The sequence below is a fragment of the Nicotiana tomentosiformis genome, chromosome 6 (genome assembly GCF_000390325.3).
Source record: "Nicotiana tomentosiformis chromosome 6, ASM39032v3, whole genome shotgun sequence".
Taxonomy (NCBI): domain Eukaryota; kingdom Viridiplantae; phylum Streptophyta; class Magnoliopsida; order Solanales; family Solanaceae; genus Nicotiana; species Nicotiana tomentosiformis.
Genome location: NC_090817.1, coordinates 1606175 through 1626087, shown reverse-complemented (window position 1 = coordinate 1626087; position 19913 = coordinate 1606175). Strand labels below are relative to the sequence as shown.

The window sequence follows — 19913 nt, the reverse complement described above, 5'->3', positions numbered from 1 at the left end:
AAATTCCTGATCATCATTCACTTAATCTATCCCCATTATGTCATTATAGAAAAGATTTAAATCTATTTATATATGGTGGATGACAGTGTGAAGCCAATTGTTATAATTAATACTTATCAATTTTATATATGGTCCCTAAATTTCACAAAACTATAATAATAATGTCATAAAACTATTTTCTATCACATTAAAATAACTAACTTTTATTAACTATATATATCATAGTAAATTAAGTCACAAAATGTAAATCCTGCAAGTTTGCAACTATATTTTCTCATTCCTTTTTTTTTTTTTTTTTTTGTACTTTGCATTTAAGAATTGTAATACATCACCATATACACAGTTTTGATTGCAAATTTTAATGGCTGTCCACGGGGACATTATAAGCTCCTCGCTGGAATAAGTTGTTTAATTTTTCTTGAAATCTTATATTAGCTGTAATAGAATTCTAAATTATCATCATAATACACAACAAAGTTGGGTAAATTTCACAAATAGTTATAACTATGATTTTTTTTAACCAAAGTCATATAACTATGTTTTTTCACACAAAAATCATTAAACTTTCACTAATTCACACAAAAATCATAGTGATTGGAAGACACAATTTTCACTAGTATTTTCTTATTCCATATTATTATTATTATTATTATTATTATTATTATTTTAGTCTAATAAATAATAACCCTATTAAAATAGGAATGACCCAACCCGACTCGACTCAGCCGACCCAAAATTCATATATATAAATTAAACTAATACTAAAAGTGAATCTTTCAAAACACTATACCACTGTCTTTTATTTTATTTTCAAGATTTTAATTCTAATTGATATTATTTTTGTTTCAAATACTCTCAAATTATACCTTTTATTTCTTATTTTTTTAGTCAAACTCTCATGCATTCTAAACTAAGTTTTTTTTTTTGTGAGGGAAGGATTCACTTTTAGTATTATTTTAATTTATATATATAGATATTGGGTAAGTTGGGTTGGGTCATTCTTATTTTAAGAGAAAAATATAAAATTAACGGGGTTCAAAATTAATTACATTCGTTAGCAAAAAAATAAATATAATACACACAATTGGAAAATTGTGTTTTTCGGTCACTATAATTTTTGTGTAAGTTAGTGATAATTTTATGATTTTTGTGCGAGAAAATAAAGTTATATGACTTTGGTGAAAAAAAGTCATAAATATATAACCATTTGTAAAATTTACCCCAACAAAATATATAACATGACAGTTGAAAGTTCTATTATGGACCTGTGACAACTGATGGATAAAATTTTTATATCGAAGAATCATTTTCAATTGAAAATAACAATACAAAGTTGAACAAATTTTCGACTGATATTGGCAAGAGAAGAAATCAGAAACAACTAAGCTAGAGTTTGGTAATATATTTTCAAATTTGTTCTTAAAAATCTGATTTAGGTAAAGTTTGGTTTGAAGATGAAAATGTGTTTAGACATCAGTTTTCAAAACATATTTCCCAAATTTATTTTGAAAAAACATGAAACATGACTTATACCCACAAGTTCTAAAAACTATCACAAATAACCAATTGTACCATTATCAATAATATTCATTATATTATCGCAAATCATAGTCCTGAACATAAATAAATTTGATACAAAATTATTATTTTTATAATGAACTACATGATACACTATCAGGTGACCGAGAAGGCAAAACAATATTGTTACAAAATAATAAATGGTGAGATCTTTTATAAAATATAAAAGTTTGGGGCAATTTTTAAAAAATATAATAGTGATATTTTGGCTCAAAACCAGCTATTGAGCTGGTTTTGGGATTTGAGATTTGAGATTTGGAATTTTGCCAAAATGTAGGCAAAATCTATGGCCAAACATGTGTTTGCCAAATAAAACCCAAATTTATTTTGGCAAAATCTATGGCCAAACATGTGTTTGCCAAATAAAACCCAAATTTATTTTGGCAAAATCTATGGCCAAGCGAGTCCTAAGATTCCATTTGGACATAAGAATTTTTTCACTTTTTTCGAAATTAGTATTTGGCTTGAAAATGAATTTTTCGAAAATTTTAAAAACTCCAAAAAGTTATTTTTCAAAATTTTCACTCAGATCACTCACAAAATTTCAAAAACAACCCAAAATTATATTTATGTCTAAACACAACTCTAATTTTAAAATACCGTTTTTACTTGAAAATTTTTTCCACATTTTTTTTGCATTTTACAATTCTTATGTCCAAACGCCCACTAAGTTTGAATGCGAGATGTTACATAAAGAGAATTCCCAGGGATGTCAATTGATACCTTTGTCGCCGAAAAATGAGTATACTGTTTCGACCAGTTTCTTCTACTCTTTGACTTGGCTCTTAGTGTTAAAAAGATAAATATATGTACCAAAAAATAATAGTTACAGAGAAAGCATCATACTTACATTTTCGAAATAATTAATCTAGAGTATGATTGAATCACATCAAAAGTTAAACTGTTGTTATGACGAATTTTTACACGTTCATTCTAGTTTATAATATGGCAAGTTAATTACCATCTTTTCCAACTTACAAACTCACTTTTATGATACACCAATATTTTTTTTTAAATTTTACACTATCAATAGGAGACAATCAAGGGATAAATTCGCATTTATATTACTACAGAGTAAAGAACCAAATATCTAAAATATTTAAATCAAGATTAATAGTAAATCGTTGCGACTTGTGTCTATTCTAGATTTGCCATTTATGCTAAGCACGCAAAAAAAAAAAAAAAACAAGAAAGTAGTTTTAACTACATAAACATTGAGAATAGTCGGGATCAACGAGTAAAGATCGAATCATAAGTCATAACTAGGGTGTACATATAAAATCGACAAAATGGACCAACCCGATAATCCGAATCAAATCGAGAAAAAAACTAACTATGGTTTGGTGCTGGAAAAAAAAAATTCGACCATATTTGATTTGGTTTGGTTTGGTTTTAACTAAAAAAAGTCAAATTAAAACCAAACCAACTCGTCATTATATGTATAGAAATTTTAAATATATTTAATACATAAAAATATTTATTGTAGTTTAATTTATAAATATTTCTTAAGTTTTTTCATAGTTTTATCTTTTAACGTATTATTTCAAGTTTGAACTTATAATTTTTGGATGCTCCAATAAGTTTTATAGTCCATAAATGTTAGTAACTCAAATAAATCCTAAACCAAAATCAAATCAATACTATTGCTAATAAAACATTCAAACAAAATAAAATGTATAACTTATTTTTCTTTTAGTGGTTAGTCATGTAAATAATAGTACTTATTAGTCGTAATTTTAAATTATATTTATTTTAATTATGGCTTATTAATAATATTTATTTTATATAATTTTATTATATTTATTGTTGAATATTTTAGAACAATGATATGACTCATCTCATATTTATGTTATTTTATTAAAAACGCCTTATATAGTTCTGTCTTACTATGATTAAAAAACTTTGGAGCACAAATTTTACGTTTTGCGCTATGAAAGCTTTATGAAAACAAATCCGAAAATCCGAGAAAAAATGAAATTAAAAAATCTGACTTTTATTGGTTTGGTATTTAAATTTAATAACCCGATACCATTAGTTTAGTTAGATAATTAAAAAATCTGAACCAACCCGTCCTATGTACGTTCTTACTCATAACCACCTAGTCATAACCATTATCTTTTCTTGGAAATACACACTGTCACTGCTACATTATTGAGAAAAGTCAAATGCCAGATCTAGATCTAATTATTAACTAATTATAACTAACTCGATCTCGTATTATTATATCAAGCTTAATTAGAAAACAGCGAAACTAGCTACGTAGCCTAATCTCGATCAGTCATTTGCATTAGTGTTAAAACAAGATCAACAGTGCATAATTGAGTCTGTCAGATTGCTAAAATCCATTTATTAACAACTAATTCCTGCGTAGCACTTATTTATACAATGAGAATAAAGCCATTTATAATTTTCCAAATCTAAAGCATTTGTTGTGCTTGGATTTGGATATTTGGAGTTAATTTTTAAAAAATTAATAACGATGGTGATAGGCAGTGGCGGATGTAGTGTAGTATCAATGGGTTCAACTGAACTCATAATTTTTTATGCGGAGTAAATTTTTATATATAAAAATTCACTAAAATTATAAAAATAGTAGATATGAACCTATAACTTTAAAAATATAACGGATTCAATGCTAAAAACTTTAAAAGTTGAACCCATAGAATTTAAATTTTTGATCCGCCTCTGGTGCTGAGACTACCTTGCATTAGAGTTCATAGATTAGACATATCAATAATTATAGCTAACATTCTTTCCATTTTATCTAGCGTTATTTTTTTTATTAAACTATTAAAAAAAGAATGTTACTTTTCTACATTTGAAAAATGTTAACTTTTGAACTTCTCATTCTATCCTAAATGAAGCCATAAAATTTTTATTGTATGTTTAAGATTATAAGTTTCAAACTTTTTTTTTTTTTTTCTTAAAATTTATGCCTGTCAAATTATACCACAAAAATTGAAACAAAGGGAATATCATTTTTTCCTCGATAGTATTTATACAACAGAACAATTTCCTACTCAAGTTAACAAAAAAATCCAAAACACAAAAATAAAATACTCTAATAAAATTTCAAAATACAAGTTTGAAAGTAAATTTAAATATATAACCATTGTTTTCAAAAAACCAATCTTGAGGAAATGATTCATCGTTGCCCTTTTATAATTTAAATAGAGAAATAACTCAGTAAAGATCCCTTATACTATGTTTTATTTTTATATCTATATATGTAAAAATATCTTTTGAGATTTGGCTAAAATTTAAAAAATTATAATGGGCTACACAACCAATTGATCAATTAATCTCCACGTGTTTTTGGAAGAATCCACTCTTTCCTATTGGGCGAAGTGTACTAACATTCACTTTTAAATCTATTATTTAAAATATATTCATAATTTACAATTTATTTAAAGATTAGTCATGCCCAAACTTTAGGACAAAGTATCCTCACTATTTGTATCCTAAATTTTTGAGCTACTAATTTGGAATTCAAGACTTAGTATCCTAAATTTTTGAGTTGTTAATTTAAAATTCACGACTAAGTGTCCTAAAATTGCTAATTTAAATTTTGGGAGATAAAATTCTAATTTTTGGATACAATATTCGAACTTTAGGACACGATGTCTCGAAGTTTGAACGTTGAGGTTTAAACTTCAGGACGTCGTGTCTTGAAGTTTGAACGAATTGACTAATTTTCAAATACACTATAAACTATGATTATATATTAAACTAGGGCTGGCAAGGGAGCTGGTCCCGGGCCTAAACGGACCAAGTGGGCCAGTCCAAATGGTCTCAGGCCCGAACCCAAATTAAACGGGCCAAATGGGCCCGAGCTAAACAGGTTTTTTGTAAGGATCGGCCCGGGACCAGAACTGTTTGGTCCCGAGCTAAACGGTCCCGGCCCGCGGGCTAGGTGGGCCCAACATATATTTGTTTTAAAAAAAATATTTAAATAGATATTAGAGACAAAAGGATGTTAAAAAAAAATATCTAAGGCAATTCTTTGTAAATTTTATTATAGAATTGTGACCTAAATTTTATTTAACATCCTAATTTTTAATATTCAATATTTAATATCGAATATATATAGTATATAAGATGTATATATAGTATATACGATGTATATATATATATATATATATAAGATATATTCGATAAGCTATATATACATCTTATATAGCTTATATAAGTTGTATATATAGTATAGTATAGTATATATACTAAATGTATAATATATAAGCTATATATATATATATATATATATATATCGAATATAGCTTATATATTATACACTTAGTAACAATAAAGTAAACAATAGTAGCAATTATAGAAGAAAATTAGAGAGAGATTGATGAATTTGTAAGAAAAAATGAAAGAATGATGGGGTATTTATAGTTGAAAATAGGAAAAAAGTGTAATTATAAAAAGTTTGGGATTAAAACAAAGTTTGGGGGGTTAAATAGCTATTTTATAAATAGCCAATGGCTATTTTTGACAGCCCAACATCTATATATATATATATATATTCTTTAAAATAGCCGTTGGGGCCGTTTGACCCGCTAAAGGATCGATCCGGTCCCGATCCCTGGCGGGCTAAATGGTCTTGGGCCTAACGGGCCCAAATCATAGGACCGACCCAAGCCCACTACAATTGGGGCAAAAGGTCTTGGCCCGTGTAGCCCGTTTGGCCCACGATTCCGGGCCGGTCCCGCCCATGGACCGGCCCACTTGTCACCCTTATATTAAACCTTAAAAATGACTGCATGGACTCATTTCCACTTTCCTATCCCAATAAAGCCCATAAGCTAGTTATGTTAAGTAAGTAGAGGACTTAACCTAAATAGTCGTCCACTTAGCTTTTTAAATTAAAATAACCGACGAATAAGGTTAAAAAATAGGCATAAGAATTCACCCAAATAACCGCCTACCAAACTGCTTAAACTAAAGATAGCTGTTGAATGTATAATATATGCATATTTATGTATTATATGTATATAATTATGTATCATCAGTGTATAAATTATGTATATGGATAGAAAAAATAAACAATGAATATGACGGGCTATTCGTGTAAAACAAGCAATAAATCTGATTGGCTATCTATGTACAGATCCCGTAACTCAAATCATATAATGGATTGGGCAACTCAAGTGGGCAAGCCCACTGCCTCTCGCCCATTATATATATACACGGGCCTCAATATTTTTCGAGTCATCTTCGATACTCAGCTGAGCTATTTTTCACTCTCTGCAGATAAAACCCTGTGGCTTTCGGTTCCAGAAGCTTCATTGCTCGAACCAGGTTCGCTTTACATCTTTCCATGTTGTTTTTTGTTAGCTAATTTAATTATATTTTGTTTGATTTTCCGTTTGTTTTGTGTTTGAATTCAACGATTAATTAAAATCATAATAAAAAAAGTTAGTTTTAGGTTTAGGTATTAGTAATTGAGTTCATAGAATTAAACCAATTTACTTTTGTTGCAGCAGCAGATTTAAGTAAACTATGGATTAATGTTAACCTCATTAGAAATAGTAAAAGCATTTAACTTTTATATAGCACCTTTGCTAGGAAAATAAATTTAAGCTTTGCTGAGTTATCCAGAGTAATAATTACTGTGTATGCTAGATGTTCAACTCTGAGTGTTTCTTGATAACTGACAATAGGCTTAGTCATGTGCTAGGGGAAGAACGAAATAAACTTATTTAAGGTTTGCTTTTTTGTTCCTTTAACGATGGTGTTTGGGCTAGCTTGCCTGCATCTGTACTATCGCACTGTGTACTTGTTACCTTCCACTAGCATAGCTATCCGGAAGCTATGCTCACTAAAGATTTGACATATGAGAAGAAATCACTTAGCGTCTCTTTGTCTTTGTTAGGATTTGAATCCACTTTATTGATCAATTTATCATGGTCCAATGATTGTATACATTTAATAGTAATCGAGATCGGCTTAGACAATATATATGTGAAGGTCTCTTTTTTTTTTTTTTTGATGACCGAGAAATCCGTCTGGGGCCGATCCTTTGGACCAACCGCAGCCTTCGAAACTCGGTGGATAATGGGCCCGCCCCTCTACCCTTCTCCACTTAAATACCAGGCTTTGCTTTGCATGGTGTGGGGGCTTGAACCTGTGACCTAAGACACAAATCCACCACCCTTTGCCACTTGAGCTAGGCCCTGGGGGCAAAGGTCTCTTTTATATCCTGTCAAGAATTGAATTGGGGGAGGGGATGCTTCTATGGGTGTTCAATGTTGAGAAGATTAACCAGTAAGACTATGGAATAAGTGTCTGGACTTTTTTGTCCTATTGATGTGAATGTGAAGATTTCATCAGAGAAAGAAAAGTGATTCTCTATATGAGAATCCAACTATATGAAATTATTTGAAGTGTAGGTTCAAAACTCAAAAGAACTTGGACGTCCGGTTTCTCTGTGCCTCTGTGGTATTCTCCTAATCATTAGAATTAGATAAAGACTGAAGGAGTAGAATCCAAATGGTGAGTTAAAGATTGATTACTTTGTGGAACCAAATTAATATAGGTTCATGAAAAGTAGGATAAGGCCTGGCAAGCCTTGAACCTGCTGCTGATGTTATAAAAGAATCCAAAGATTGGGATTATAATTGATGTTTGTAAAACTTGTGCCTTAACTAACCACGAAGAATGACTAGTAACAATCAACTGTATAACCATCTCAATTTCTGGCAGGATTGATGTGGATGCCAATGTTATTTTTTGTGGAGAGGATTAAATTAGAGGTGCATAGAAGCTGTTTTCTGCCTGCAAAATGCATGATGTCACTAGCAACTGCATAACTTAAATGCAGGATATTTCTCTTGTGAAAATTTCTGAGAGCGCTTTCTTGTTGATAAGCAGTCCAGAATTTGAGAATCAAATAGCTGATCTAACATTCCCTTGTTGTTACCATCTATCTTCCCCGGTTTCCCCCCCCCCCCCCCCCCCCCACACACACACACACAAAAAAAAAAATCATTTGTGGAAGTCATAAGTTTTACAGTTGTCTATAATGTTTGACGAACCCTTATCAGGTGAGAAGAATAGAAGCCAAAGGAGAGGGGCAGTGTTAGAGCTAGTTCTATCTTCATCTAGGCATTGTCAAAACTAATGGAAATAAAGTTGTTTTGGACAATCCTACCACTGATGCTATTTTCTTCATTTTCCTTTTTATCTGTATCTTGGAATCCAGGCAGATCTAGCAAAAGATGGAAAAAATGGAAGTTAAAATTTTGTACAGGTGATACAAACTAGAAGACTAGTGCTTGTTATAGTAGTCTTAGGGGATGTTTGGTTTGAGGTATAGCAGAATATAATCACAGTACAAAACTCTGTATTTGTTATCCTCTGTTTAGTTAACCCTTTACATCGGGTATAAATAATACCTGTGTAACTAAGAGACTATACTAACCTTGTCCATCGAGTAATCATCCGTAACATTCTTTCATTTCAACTCTGCTAGGTTGCAGAAATGACTTCGGCAAAGGCTTTAAAAGATGTCTGTTCCGAGTGGACTGGCTGCGTCGGAGTCTGTTACATGGCAAATTTGGCTTCTTTTTTGTTGTTACTTGATATGAAGATTCTTGTAACTTTTCGAACAGAGGTTCAGAGTTGGGGCCGCTAGAGTATATTAGAGAACTTCGAGTGTTAGATAATCCTTAATTACGAAGTTTTGAAGTATTATGGACCCAAACAGAGAGCATTATGATATTAAGAATTCATCAGCCAACTAGCTTGGGATCGAGACATAGTTGTTCCTTCTCATTTGTAGGCCTTATAAATGTTACAGGAGATAATGTTTGTCTTTCTACTTATATTGGTTATTGCTTCTACGTCTTGTTTTAGTTATACTATGCTTTCTGCCACACTAATATGTAATCATATAGATTGAAGTACATTCTTTTGCCTTGTGTCTGCTGTCTGCTGTCTGCTAATGACTGTTGCCTCGTTTTTACTTTTGCAGGTTAAGACCTCACCGCAAGAAGTATGGCCAAGCATCACCCTGATTTGATCATGTGCAGGAAGCAGCCAGGAATAGCTATTGGGCGACTTTGTGAGAAATGTGATGGAAAATGTGTGATTTGTGATTCCTATGTGCGTCCTTGCACACTTGTCCGAGTTTGTGATGAATGCAACTACGGATCATTTCAGGGCCGTTGTGTCATCTGCGGAGGTGTGGGCATTTCTGATGCATATTATTGCAAAGAATGTACTCAGCAGGAGAAAGATAGGGATGGTTGTCCAAAGATTGTCAATCTGGGTAGTGCTAAAACAGATCTGTTCTATGAACGGAAAAAATATGGTTTCAAGAAGAGATGAGGATTTGGATTCTTGTTTCTACGTATTGGTGTAGTTCACTACAATGAGTTTCTTACTAGTATGAAGGTTTCAAAATTAGGCATTCAAGTATAGGCCATGCAACTTTTTCCTATATTTGCTTGGCTCTTAGCCATATTACATACTGGTATCACAAGTTTAACCTATTGTAACTTTGTATCGTGTTATGGATATCCAACAAAATGCCTCTCTCTATTGGGTGTGAAGGTTGAACTTCATTTTATGGTTCCTGATAGTTTAACTTCCTATGCCTTCTATCATGGTTCATGTTCTTTAATTGAAGCAAGTTATTTAACTAAAGTTGATGCGATTGATAATAGAAAGCTACACAAGGAAGAGCTTATGCACATGAGCTAAACAGGGAATCAGATGACGTTTAGAATTTTACTAATGACATACATTTCTGTGTATCAGTGCACCTTGTGTTGCGGCCGTTGTGTTAGTTCAACACCCAAAAAACTCAATTCGAAGAAATCCAGATTCGATGTATGACTTTACAAAAAGTTCATGTTAAGGCTTATTAGAAGGAGCAAAAAACATTACTAGGCAAAATTTTAGGAAAATTTCCACTGATGTAGCAGCATTAGGTATTTTACACCCAAGACAACTAAATAATTATATTCCCAGCAAGAATCCTTTAAACCCTATACCTTAAATCACACATTCAAAGAATTTTAGTACACTGGTTCTCTTCAATTAATATGATTGACATCTTTAGAGTCCGACAATTGCATTATTCGTAACGGCCATAATCCTTTGTATTCTATATATTCCATATCCATATATTATATAAAAAGATGAAAAGCAACTAATAGGAAGCAAACAACTGAAAATATCTAGTTTATTTCTTCTGCCATGGATTAACCAATTCTCACACAATCTATTCCTAATTTCTCGCATGAATATGACTTCCACCAAACATAATTTTTGGTATATTACATATTTAATTAGCAACATTTAATATTATAAAAGGTATAATAATGAAATAATTTCATTTTGTATTTATGGAATAATTATAGTATATTGCATATTTAATTATATAAATGATATAAGATTATACATTGTCACGACCCAAACCTACGGGCGCAACGGGCACCTGGTACCTTACTCAACCGAGTACCAACATATGTATCTTTCTTATCGTACTATCATTGGCAAATGGGCCAAACGGGCCGTCATGGGCTAACCAGAATAAACATAAGGGAATACTCAATATAAGACGACCCAATCTGATATAAAACTTATACATGTGACATACTGGCCCATAAGACCAAAACGATCACTCCTACTCTGAACATAGGCCGACAAGGCCATACAATCTTTTATATACATGATATTTGTCTACAATCCTCTAAGAATACATAGTTTTCATAAAGGTCGGGACAGAGCCTCGCCATACCAAACAATACACATCTAAATCATACTGACCAAACAAATAACTCCGAGGCAAATGAAGTGCACCAACATCTTTCGCTGAGTTGATCGCCTACTTGGAGGACTCTCGACATGTCTATCAAGACCTGCGGGCATGAAATGCAGCGTCCCCAGGCAAAAGGGACGTCAGTACAAATAATGTACCGAGTATGTAAGGAATGAAAATCAGTAAATAATAGACACGAGAAACATGAAGTAAAAAACTCGACATGTACGTCTGCATAACTCTGTGAATTATTTTATTTTTATAATATCATACATATGCGTATAAATGTCATATGCATTCATAACATCATCAAGTCTATGAGAGCATCCCATCATATCATCTCGGCCACTGTGGGCAAATTCATTAACGTATACCAGCTGATCAGGTGGTGGTGCGTATATAACGCCGGAACTTTTTCCCATATACATATATTTACATATATATATATATATATATATATATATATATATATATATATATATATATATATATATACGCTATCTGGTCATGGGTCAATGCACATGTATAAATGAATGCAATGCATGAGAAGTACGTCAATAAAATCTCTCGGAATGTCATAAGACCATTATGCCTTTGAATAATATCATGAAATAAACTTTATCAACTTACGTATTTTCTGAGACCCATGAACACTTGATAGAATAATAAGACATATGGGGAATTAAGAATATAGACATCCCTAGTATTTTTATGAATATAGTCATTTATGAAAGTTGCGTATTTTACTCATTTCATTTGTATCATTTGGATCATGCCAAAAAGAAAGAAAGGATAGCCTTAACATACCTGGACCAATTCTCTTGAAAATTCCTCTAACACACTTCTTTGCGATGAACACGTAACGACAAATCTAATTAGGAAAAAAATCATATGATATTCTTGAGAAAGATTATACCGTACTTCTTTAAAATCGCGATATCACGCTGCTGCATTTCATACGAATTGTTGAGCACTCATCCGATACTTAGCAAGATATGCCTCAAACCTTAATGAAGTAAAGAGTTTTCTTTTAAAAATTGAGAGCTCCATCCGTATAAGCATCCCCATAATGTGATTTTTGAGATGCCTTTTGTATTAGTGGGTGTGGGCCCCACTTATGGATTAGTCTTGCCCAAAGACTTCTTAAATGTGCCACCTAATCTTGATAAATCAAGAATCATGGACATATAGTCCCTTGCTACCACGTTGGGCCTTATCCATTCCCAACAATTAACCACCAATCATCTTAATTAATTGCTAATCTCCCATTAAAATCAATAATTATCTGATTACCCACATAATTAGGAATTATCTCAAATTACTTAAAATACTACTCACTTTTAACACACTTTGCACACCTTTCTATTATGGTCACGTGCTACTTTGTATGACACTAGTCCATAAATACGAGGTATTGTAGCTTGGATCGTATTTTATCTCAAAATGTCAAACTTCGACGAAAATTTATTTTTTTCGATTTGCTTACCCTCTCACCTTCACGAATTTACTCATCACTTGTTTGAAATAGTATAATTCTTATAATATCCAAATAATTTCATTCCCGAACTTATGTCGATTAGCTTACGACGAAACTTTAACGTACGAAAATGTGGGATGTGACATCTCATTTTCGAGCTTATATCAATTTACTTATGGCGTACTTCCACGTATGAAAACATGAGGTGTAACATCATTCCCCATTTTGGAACATTCGTCCTCGAATGTCGACTGATGCACTTATCATTTTCATAACCTATGTCTTATGAATACTTTAGTACTCTCCTTGCCATATAAGTAACTGTTCTGTGAATAATCCTAAAGGCCAGGGCATTCCCCCTTTTAGACCTCTTTCTCATACCACGACTTGTTGTCGGACTGTTGCTACCTTCTTTCATGCAACATGTACGACTTTTTCCTTGTATGTGCACCTATGCGACTCTTCTCTCCTTTTTCCTCCAGTTTTTAGCCAATCTCTAGGCCTCACTTTGTAAGCATATACATAGCTTGGTAAGATATCTCTCTGGGCATCTATAGGTATATAGAAGTTCTTCGCTCAGTACTTTGTTGAACTTATAGATATTGCTATATCTTATTTCATAGACCCGGTTATCCATTCATATGACTTTACTGCATATAGATAGGTCATACTATACCATAACTCTTACTTCGATTTATCGTCACTGAGGTCTGCTACCAACTTCAGGTTACTCTCGTTGCTTATGCTATATGTATAAATCTAAGTCCTTTAACGCTTCTTCATTACTGTTCATCTTAAGACTGATGGCCTAATCTTATCTCGTATTTTGTAACTTTTATCCATCAATTGCTGATTCACCTGAATGTTGATCTACAATCCACTACTGATAACTTGAAATCTCTTACGTAATACATTGCCACTAGGGCTTACGTTGCATTGAGGAACATTTGAAGTGATTTTCCTGATCCACCTGAGGGCGATACCATACATCCATAACCGTATTTCATAGCATCCCAATGTGATTCACTTTACGTGGGTATTTTAATCTTGTAAAATTCATGAAATCATTACTCAATCGAAGGGCCAATCAGCATCCTTTATCTATCACAATTACACCCTTATTCTACTACCCGAGCAATATTCCATTTCTTCTAAATGCTACTAGTCTTAGACTCCTTTGAGTTCATTCAGGCTATGCCGAGCTCTCTATAACTTAGAGAAACTATCAACTCTCTTATTTTCATGGGCTTAATCCCGATGACTTATCCATTCTCGTCACCTTCTCACTCATCTTTTCTTATCCTTACTCCTGTCTTCCTCAAACCTTGTCGCTCCACCATACTTTAGCTTGCGGCCTACATATCTATTTATATTATTTGCAACCTTTCTTCAACTTGCTTGCATCATAGATTTCCTTATGTCATCCTGGAACATCAAGTGAGACACCGCATCGTCTCTAACTCTTCTTTACTCTCTTAATTAGGCTTCTCAATATCTAGAAATCATAGGCTGGAGGATATGTCACTGACGACGCCGCTATCATTCCTGGATACTGAATCCTAGCGCTTCTAGCCTTCTATCTGATGTATAGATTATTCATAACTTTCTGCACCCTAGTATCTCGTACGTTGTTCACCTTTGCCTTAAAATCTCGCATCATATCTTCTATCTCTTTCATGACCTCCCTTCCACATAGGTATAATTCACATTCACAACTTGAAGCTCTTATTATAACACTTGCACCTTTGGTGCATACATAATCCGGTGGGAGCTTCATATTGACTTCTTATGAGGTTGGTACTCTTCTAACTGGCTTTATCGTAAAGCCGTTATAGAATATGGCTACTGTACTATCTCTCTTGTACCTATGATATTTAAGAGTGATCCTGTAATGTTCTGAATCACGAAGACTATAATTTTTTGGGTCCAATAATTAGACTCCTGATTTACTTGGTTGATGTAACTCTTTAGTTTCCTCTTCCTTCTGATCAGCCTTTATGTAGGCTTAAGCTATCTTCTGATTTACGGCTCTTGGTGTTAGTTATTACTTTAGCCTTCATGGACGCTATGAAATATCCATGATACTATCTCCTAACAATTCAATCCTTTGTCTATGATCTGGGCTCAATTCTTTATTTTAACTTATACCAGAATCTTCTACGGCTATATGATTGTTAACATATATGCTGCCTGGATAATACTCCAAACTCTTAAGTGCGTTCATAACATAACTAACTCTAGATCATTGATCGAATAGTTCCTTTCGTTCCATCTCAGCTTTCCTTAGACGTAGGTAATTACTTTTCATGGTCTTTCTGCCCCCTTGTTGCGTGCATACTTAGCTTATCTTAGTTCCCACGCATGCCATAATTTTTGTACAAATCATATGGTCTCGAATATTACTTTTGATTTTTTACTCCCCGTTCATTAGCCACGGTAGGCTCCACTTTCTTTTGGAGTGCATACTATTTTGTAGGAAGAATGTTTTTACATGATCATTTCTCCTTCAAGTTACCATGTTTAGGTTGAAGCCTTCTTCTTTATTTCCACAGCTAGTCTTTCATTGTAGTACTTAGGGAGGACCCTATGACTCTTGTAAAATTGCGAGCTTATTACGTCGTATACCCGATAGAATTTTTGATGTCCTTCCTCGCCTATAATTATTCGTAGTTACTTACCTCCACGCCCTTGCACTTGTAGGGTTGCTTCTAAACTGATATTCTAACTATCTTCCCAGTGGGACTCTCTTTTATTTCTGTAACACTCATACAATACCTTTAACTATCCCAACTCCTATGTGGATATTTCTCAAGGATCACGATGTCCTATATGTGAGTGAATTCCCCATGCAGGCGTTCACTACGTTTATCTTGCACGATATGCTAATTTGTCTGTATCATTTTTTCTAGCCATAACTATTCTCTTCCTGAATCAACTACTAACTACTCATTGGCCCATTCTCATATCAATAATCTACGTATTCTTTCTTGGGTTATTTTCTTTGTCTTAACTTACGTCTCACACTGGCTCCTTATTTATCAATAACATCTCGGGTAGAAACCCTTACTTCCTCTCCTTGACTTCGTGCTTGCATAATATTCTTGAATCGCAGCATATTGGTAGGATTTGGATAAGTGCAATCTCATTCCTTTCTCGTTTTATCGCATTCTTCCTTTACCATTACGTAATTACTAGAACCACTTAATTCTGACTTAATACCACATCACTCCATATTTTCCCATTTAGGGGAGTACTAACATTTAGTTCTACAATGATCTACGTATAGATATTTTACCTCTTCATCTTTGGCGTCTTTTCACATCATCGATGACCCTTACTTGCCTCGCGGTAATCCTTCTGTACCAAGGATAACAAAATTCCTTACCCATGGGGGAGACACCTAGTGTAACTGGCACATACAATCCCTTAAGCTTAACTTCCCTCACATTGCTTGCTTTAGGGAAGCGTCTCCCTGAATGACCTTTAAATATTCTTCTTCTATCGTCTATTCTATTATTGCCGGAACGCAATCTCTGAATCTCCCATGATGTTGACTGTTATCAAATCACTCAGTCCCTAATTCATGTTTAGTTTATCTTGTTCATCAGTCCATGCTGATTTCTTATTATTCTGGGGTACTTTTCCTTCTGGTAGTCGCGTTGGAGTCATAAACTTATTTCTCGAAATGAGGATATGACTTTATGGCTTATACTCTTTTGTTGTCTCAAGGCCTGTCACCTTTCGGCTTTTCCTTCACTTGACTATAGACTCTGTAATACTGTCATCTTTTTGATCTACCATTGTCATCCATGTATCACATCTTACTCATAATGCTTCATTAACTCTCTTCTTATTACCCGCTAACATTTATGTCTATCATTTTATTATGAAAACTCAAACAAGACATTCATTTGCTTTTAGCTCCCCTTGCTCCATCTATTGGCTCTTCAGGTTGCCTAACCTTCTTTCTCTACTAGGGATGAGAGACATACTAAGATAATATTTATCCCTTCCAGGCTTCCAGTGCCCTTCTTTGTGGTACTCATATCTAGCTGTACTATTTTAGAGTGCACTATTTGGGTATCTCACAAGGAGATCTATTAGCATATTTGCAATATCCTTCAGAAATGTCAACTAACGCAAACAATTCATCCACCATTTTGGGTCACTCTAACCCCAGCCGGATCCTGGTATCCGTCCTTCTCTTATACTACTTCTGTTAGCTTCCATATGGCATAAATGAGATGTGTGTGGCCAATTGTATATACCTCTGTTACAATTGAAGGTAACTCAAAATGCTTATTTTTTTCTGCTTGAATTTTAAATACTGTTAATCTTCATTAACTGGGTACCCCCGTACCCTTCTTCACCTTGCTTCTTTTATTTGCTGAAACTTGTGTCTACCTTCTGATTCTCTTATTCTTTTTTACCGTAAGAGTGGATATGCATTCTTGCCTTAGGGATCCTTATTAAGAGTCCTACACATCTTAGTACATACATGATCTATTGAAGACCTTACATTTACTCATCATAAACATCATGAAAAATCAAGTTCCTCTAACTCAACTCTTCCATAGCCACATTCAATCTCTTACCAACTGTAGGTATCATCGTATTATGAATAAGATAGAGTTTTAGGAAATTGAGTTCTTACAATTGAGATCTACCACACGATCTAGAGTAAGAAGAAAGAGTGACAGTCCTAAATGCCCTGTAGCCTCCTGCTTATAAGTGTGGTGCACAACACACCCATAAACAAGACTCTACTAGACACGGCTTGTAGACTCCCTAGGACAGAACCACTCTGATACCACTTTTGTCATGACCCAAACCTATGGGCTGCAATGGGCACCCGGTACCTTACTCAACCGAGTACCAACATACATATCTTTCTTATCGTACTATCATTGGAAAATGGGCCAAATGGGCTGTCATGGGCTAACCAGAATAAACATAAGGGAATACTCAATATAAGATGACCCAATCTGATATAAAACTTATACATGTGACATACTGGCCTATAAGACCAAAATGATCACTCATACTCTGAACATAGGCCAACAAGGCCATACAATCTTTCATATACATGACATCTGTTTACAAACCTCTAAGAATACATAATTTTCATAAAGGTCGGAACAGCGCCCCGCTATACCAAACAATACACATCTAAATCATACTGACCAAACAAGCAACTCCGGAGCAAATGGAGTGCACCAACATCTTCCGCTGAGCTGATCGCCTACTTGGAGGACTCTTGACATGTCTATCGAGACCTGCGGGCATGAAACACAGCGTCCCCAGGCAAAAGGGATGTCAGTACAAATAATATACCGAGTATGTAAGGAATAAAAATCAGTAAATAATAGGCATGAGAAACATGGAGTAAAAGACTCGACATGTACGTCTGCATAGCTCTGTGAATCATTTCATTTTTATAATGTCATGCATATGCATATAAATGTCATACCATGCATAAGTATATGTGTTCATAATATCATCAAGCCTATGAGGGCATCCCATCATATCATCTCGGCCACTGTGGGTAAAATCATCAACGTATACCAGCTGATCAGGTGGTGGTGCGTATATAACGCCAGAACCTTTTCCCATATCCCATTTACATATACATACATAACCTTTTCGATATCCCATATACATATATATACATACATATACGTGTATATAATGCCATATGGTCATGGGTCAATGTACATGTATAAATGAATGCAATGCATGAGAAGTACGTCAATAAAATCTCTCGGAATGTGATAAGACCATTATGCCTTTGAATAATATCATGAAATAAACTTTATCAGCTTACGTATTTTCTGAGACCCATGAACAGTTGATAGAATAATGACATATGGGAAATTAAAAATATAGACACCCCTAGTATTTCTATGAATAAAGTCATTTATGAAAGTTGCGTATTTTACTCGTTTCATTTGTATCATGCCAAAAAGAAAAAAGGGATAGCCTTAACATACCTGGACCGATTCTTTTGACAATTCCTCTAACACACACCTTTGCGACGAACAAGCAACAACATATCGATTTAGGAAAAAAATCATATAATATTCTTGAGAAAGATTGTACCGTACTTCCTTAGAATCGCGATATCATGCTGCTGCATTTCATACGAATTGTTGAGCACTCATCGGATACTTAGCAAGATATGCCTCAAACCTTAATGAAGTAAAGAGTTTTCTTTCAAAAATTGAGAGTTCCATCCGTATAAGCATCCCCATAATGTGATTTTTGAGATACCTTTTGTATTAGTGGGTGTGGGCCTCACTTATGGCTTAGTCTTACCCAAAGACTTCTTAAATGTGCCACCTAATCTTGATAAATCAAGAATCATGGACATATAGTGCCTTGCTGCCACGTTGGGCCTTATCCATTCCCAATAATTAATCACCAATCATCTTAATTAATTGCTAATCTCCCATTAAAATCAATAATTACTCGATTATCCACATAATTAAGAATTATCTCAAATTACTTAAAATACTACTCACTTTTAACACGCTTTGCACACCTTTCTATTATGGTCATGTGGTACCTTGTATGATACTAATCCATAAATATGGGGTATTGTAGCTTGGATCGTATTTTATCTCAAAATGTCAAACTTCGACGAAAATTCATTTTCTTCGATTTGCTTACCCTCTCACCTTCACGAATTTACTCATCACTTGTTTGAAGTATCATAATACTTATAATCTCCAAATAATCTCATTCCCGAACTTACGTCGATTAGCTTACGAAGAAACTTAACGTACGAAAATGCGGGATGTGACATCTCATTTTCGAACTTATATCAATTTACTTATGGCGTACTTCCACGTATGAAAATATGAGGTGTAACATACTTACTTAGAAATAAATATTTACAGAATAATATTCATATAAATATTATATATTGAGAATTCCGCAAAAATATTGATATAAAATTTCTGGAGTGTATTATATATTATAATTCAGTTTGTGGTATATTTATTGTATAAATATTACTATATGTTTGGAGTATGTTATATAGCTGTATGAATTTCACTTTGTATAATATAGTACTATTATATACCACAT

The 19913-nt window shown here is 33.6% G+C and overlaps 1 protein-coding gene and 2 long non-coding RNA genes across 3 annotated transcripts; 1 reads left to right on the top strand and 2 right to left on the bottom strand.

The window, feature by feature from the left end:
* The first annotated feature begins 6746 nt into the window (after window positions 1-6746).
* On the top strand, window positions 6747-10145 carry LOC104120386 (PHD finger-like domain-containing protein 5A). The gene is made up of 2 exons (XM_009632138.4): window positions 6747-6879; window positions 9554-10145. The coding sequence occupies exon 2, from the start codon at window positions 9577-9579 to the stop codon at window positions 9907-9909; it is 333 nt and encodes a 110-aa protein (XP_009630433.1). The 5' UTR covers window positions 6747-6879; window positions 9554-9576; the 3' UTR covers window positions 9910-10145.
* Window positions 10146-11133: 988 nt separating this feature from the next.
* On the bottom strand, window positions 11134-12400 carry LOC138893491 (uncharacterized). Its single transcript, XR_011409011.1, has 2 exons — window positions 12155-12400; window positions 11134-11447 (listed from the first exon to the last, which is right to left on the bottom strand). It is a non-coding gene; the product is annotated as an uncharacterized lncRNA (long non-coding RNA).
* A 5363-nt stretch (window positions 12401-17763) lies between these two features.
* LOC138893490 (uncharacterized) lies at window positions 17764-19057 on the bottom strand. Its single transcript, XR_011409010.1, has 2 exons — window positions 18815-19057; window positions 17764-18100 (listed from the first exon to the last, which is right to left on the bottom strand). It is a non-coding gene; the product is annotated as an uncharacterized lncRNA (long non-coding RNA).
* Between the last annotated feature and the right edge of the window lie 856 nt (window positions 19058-19913).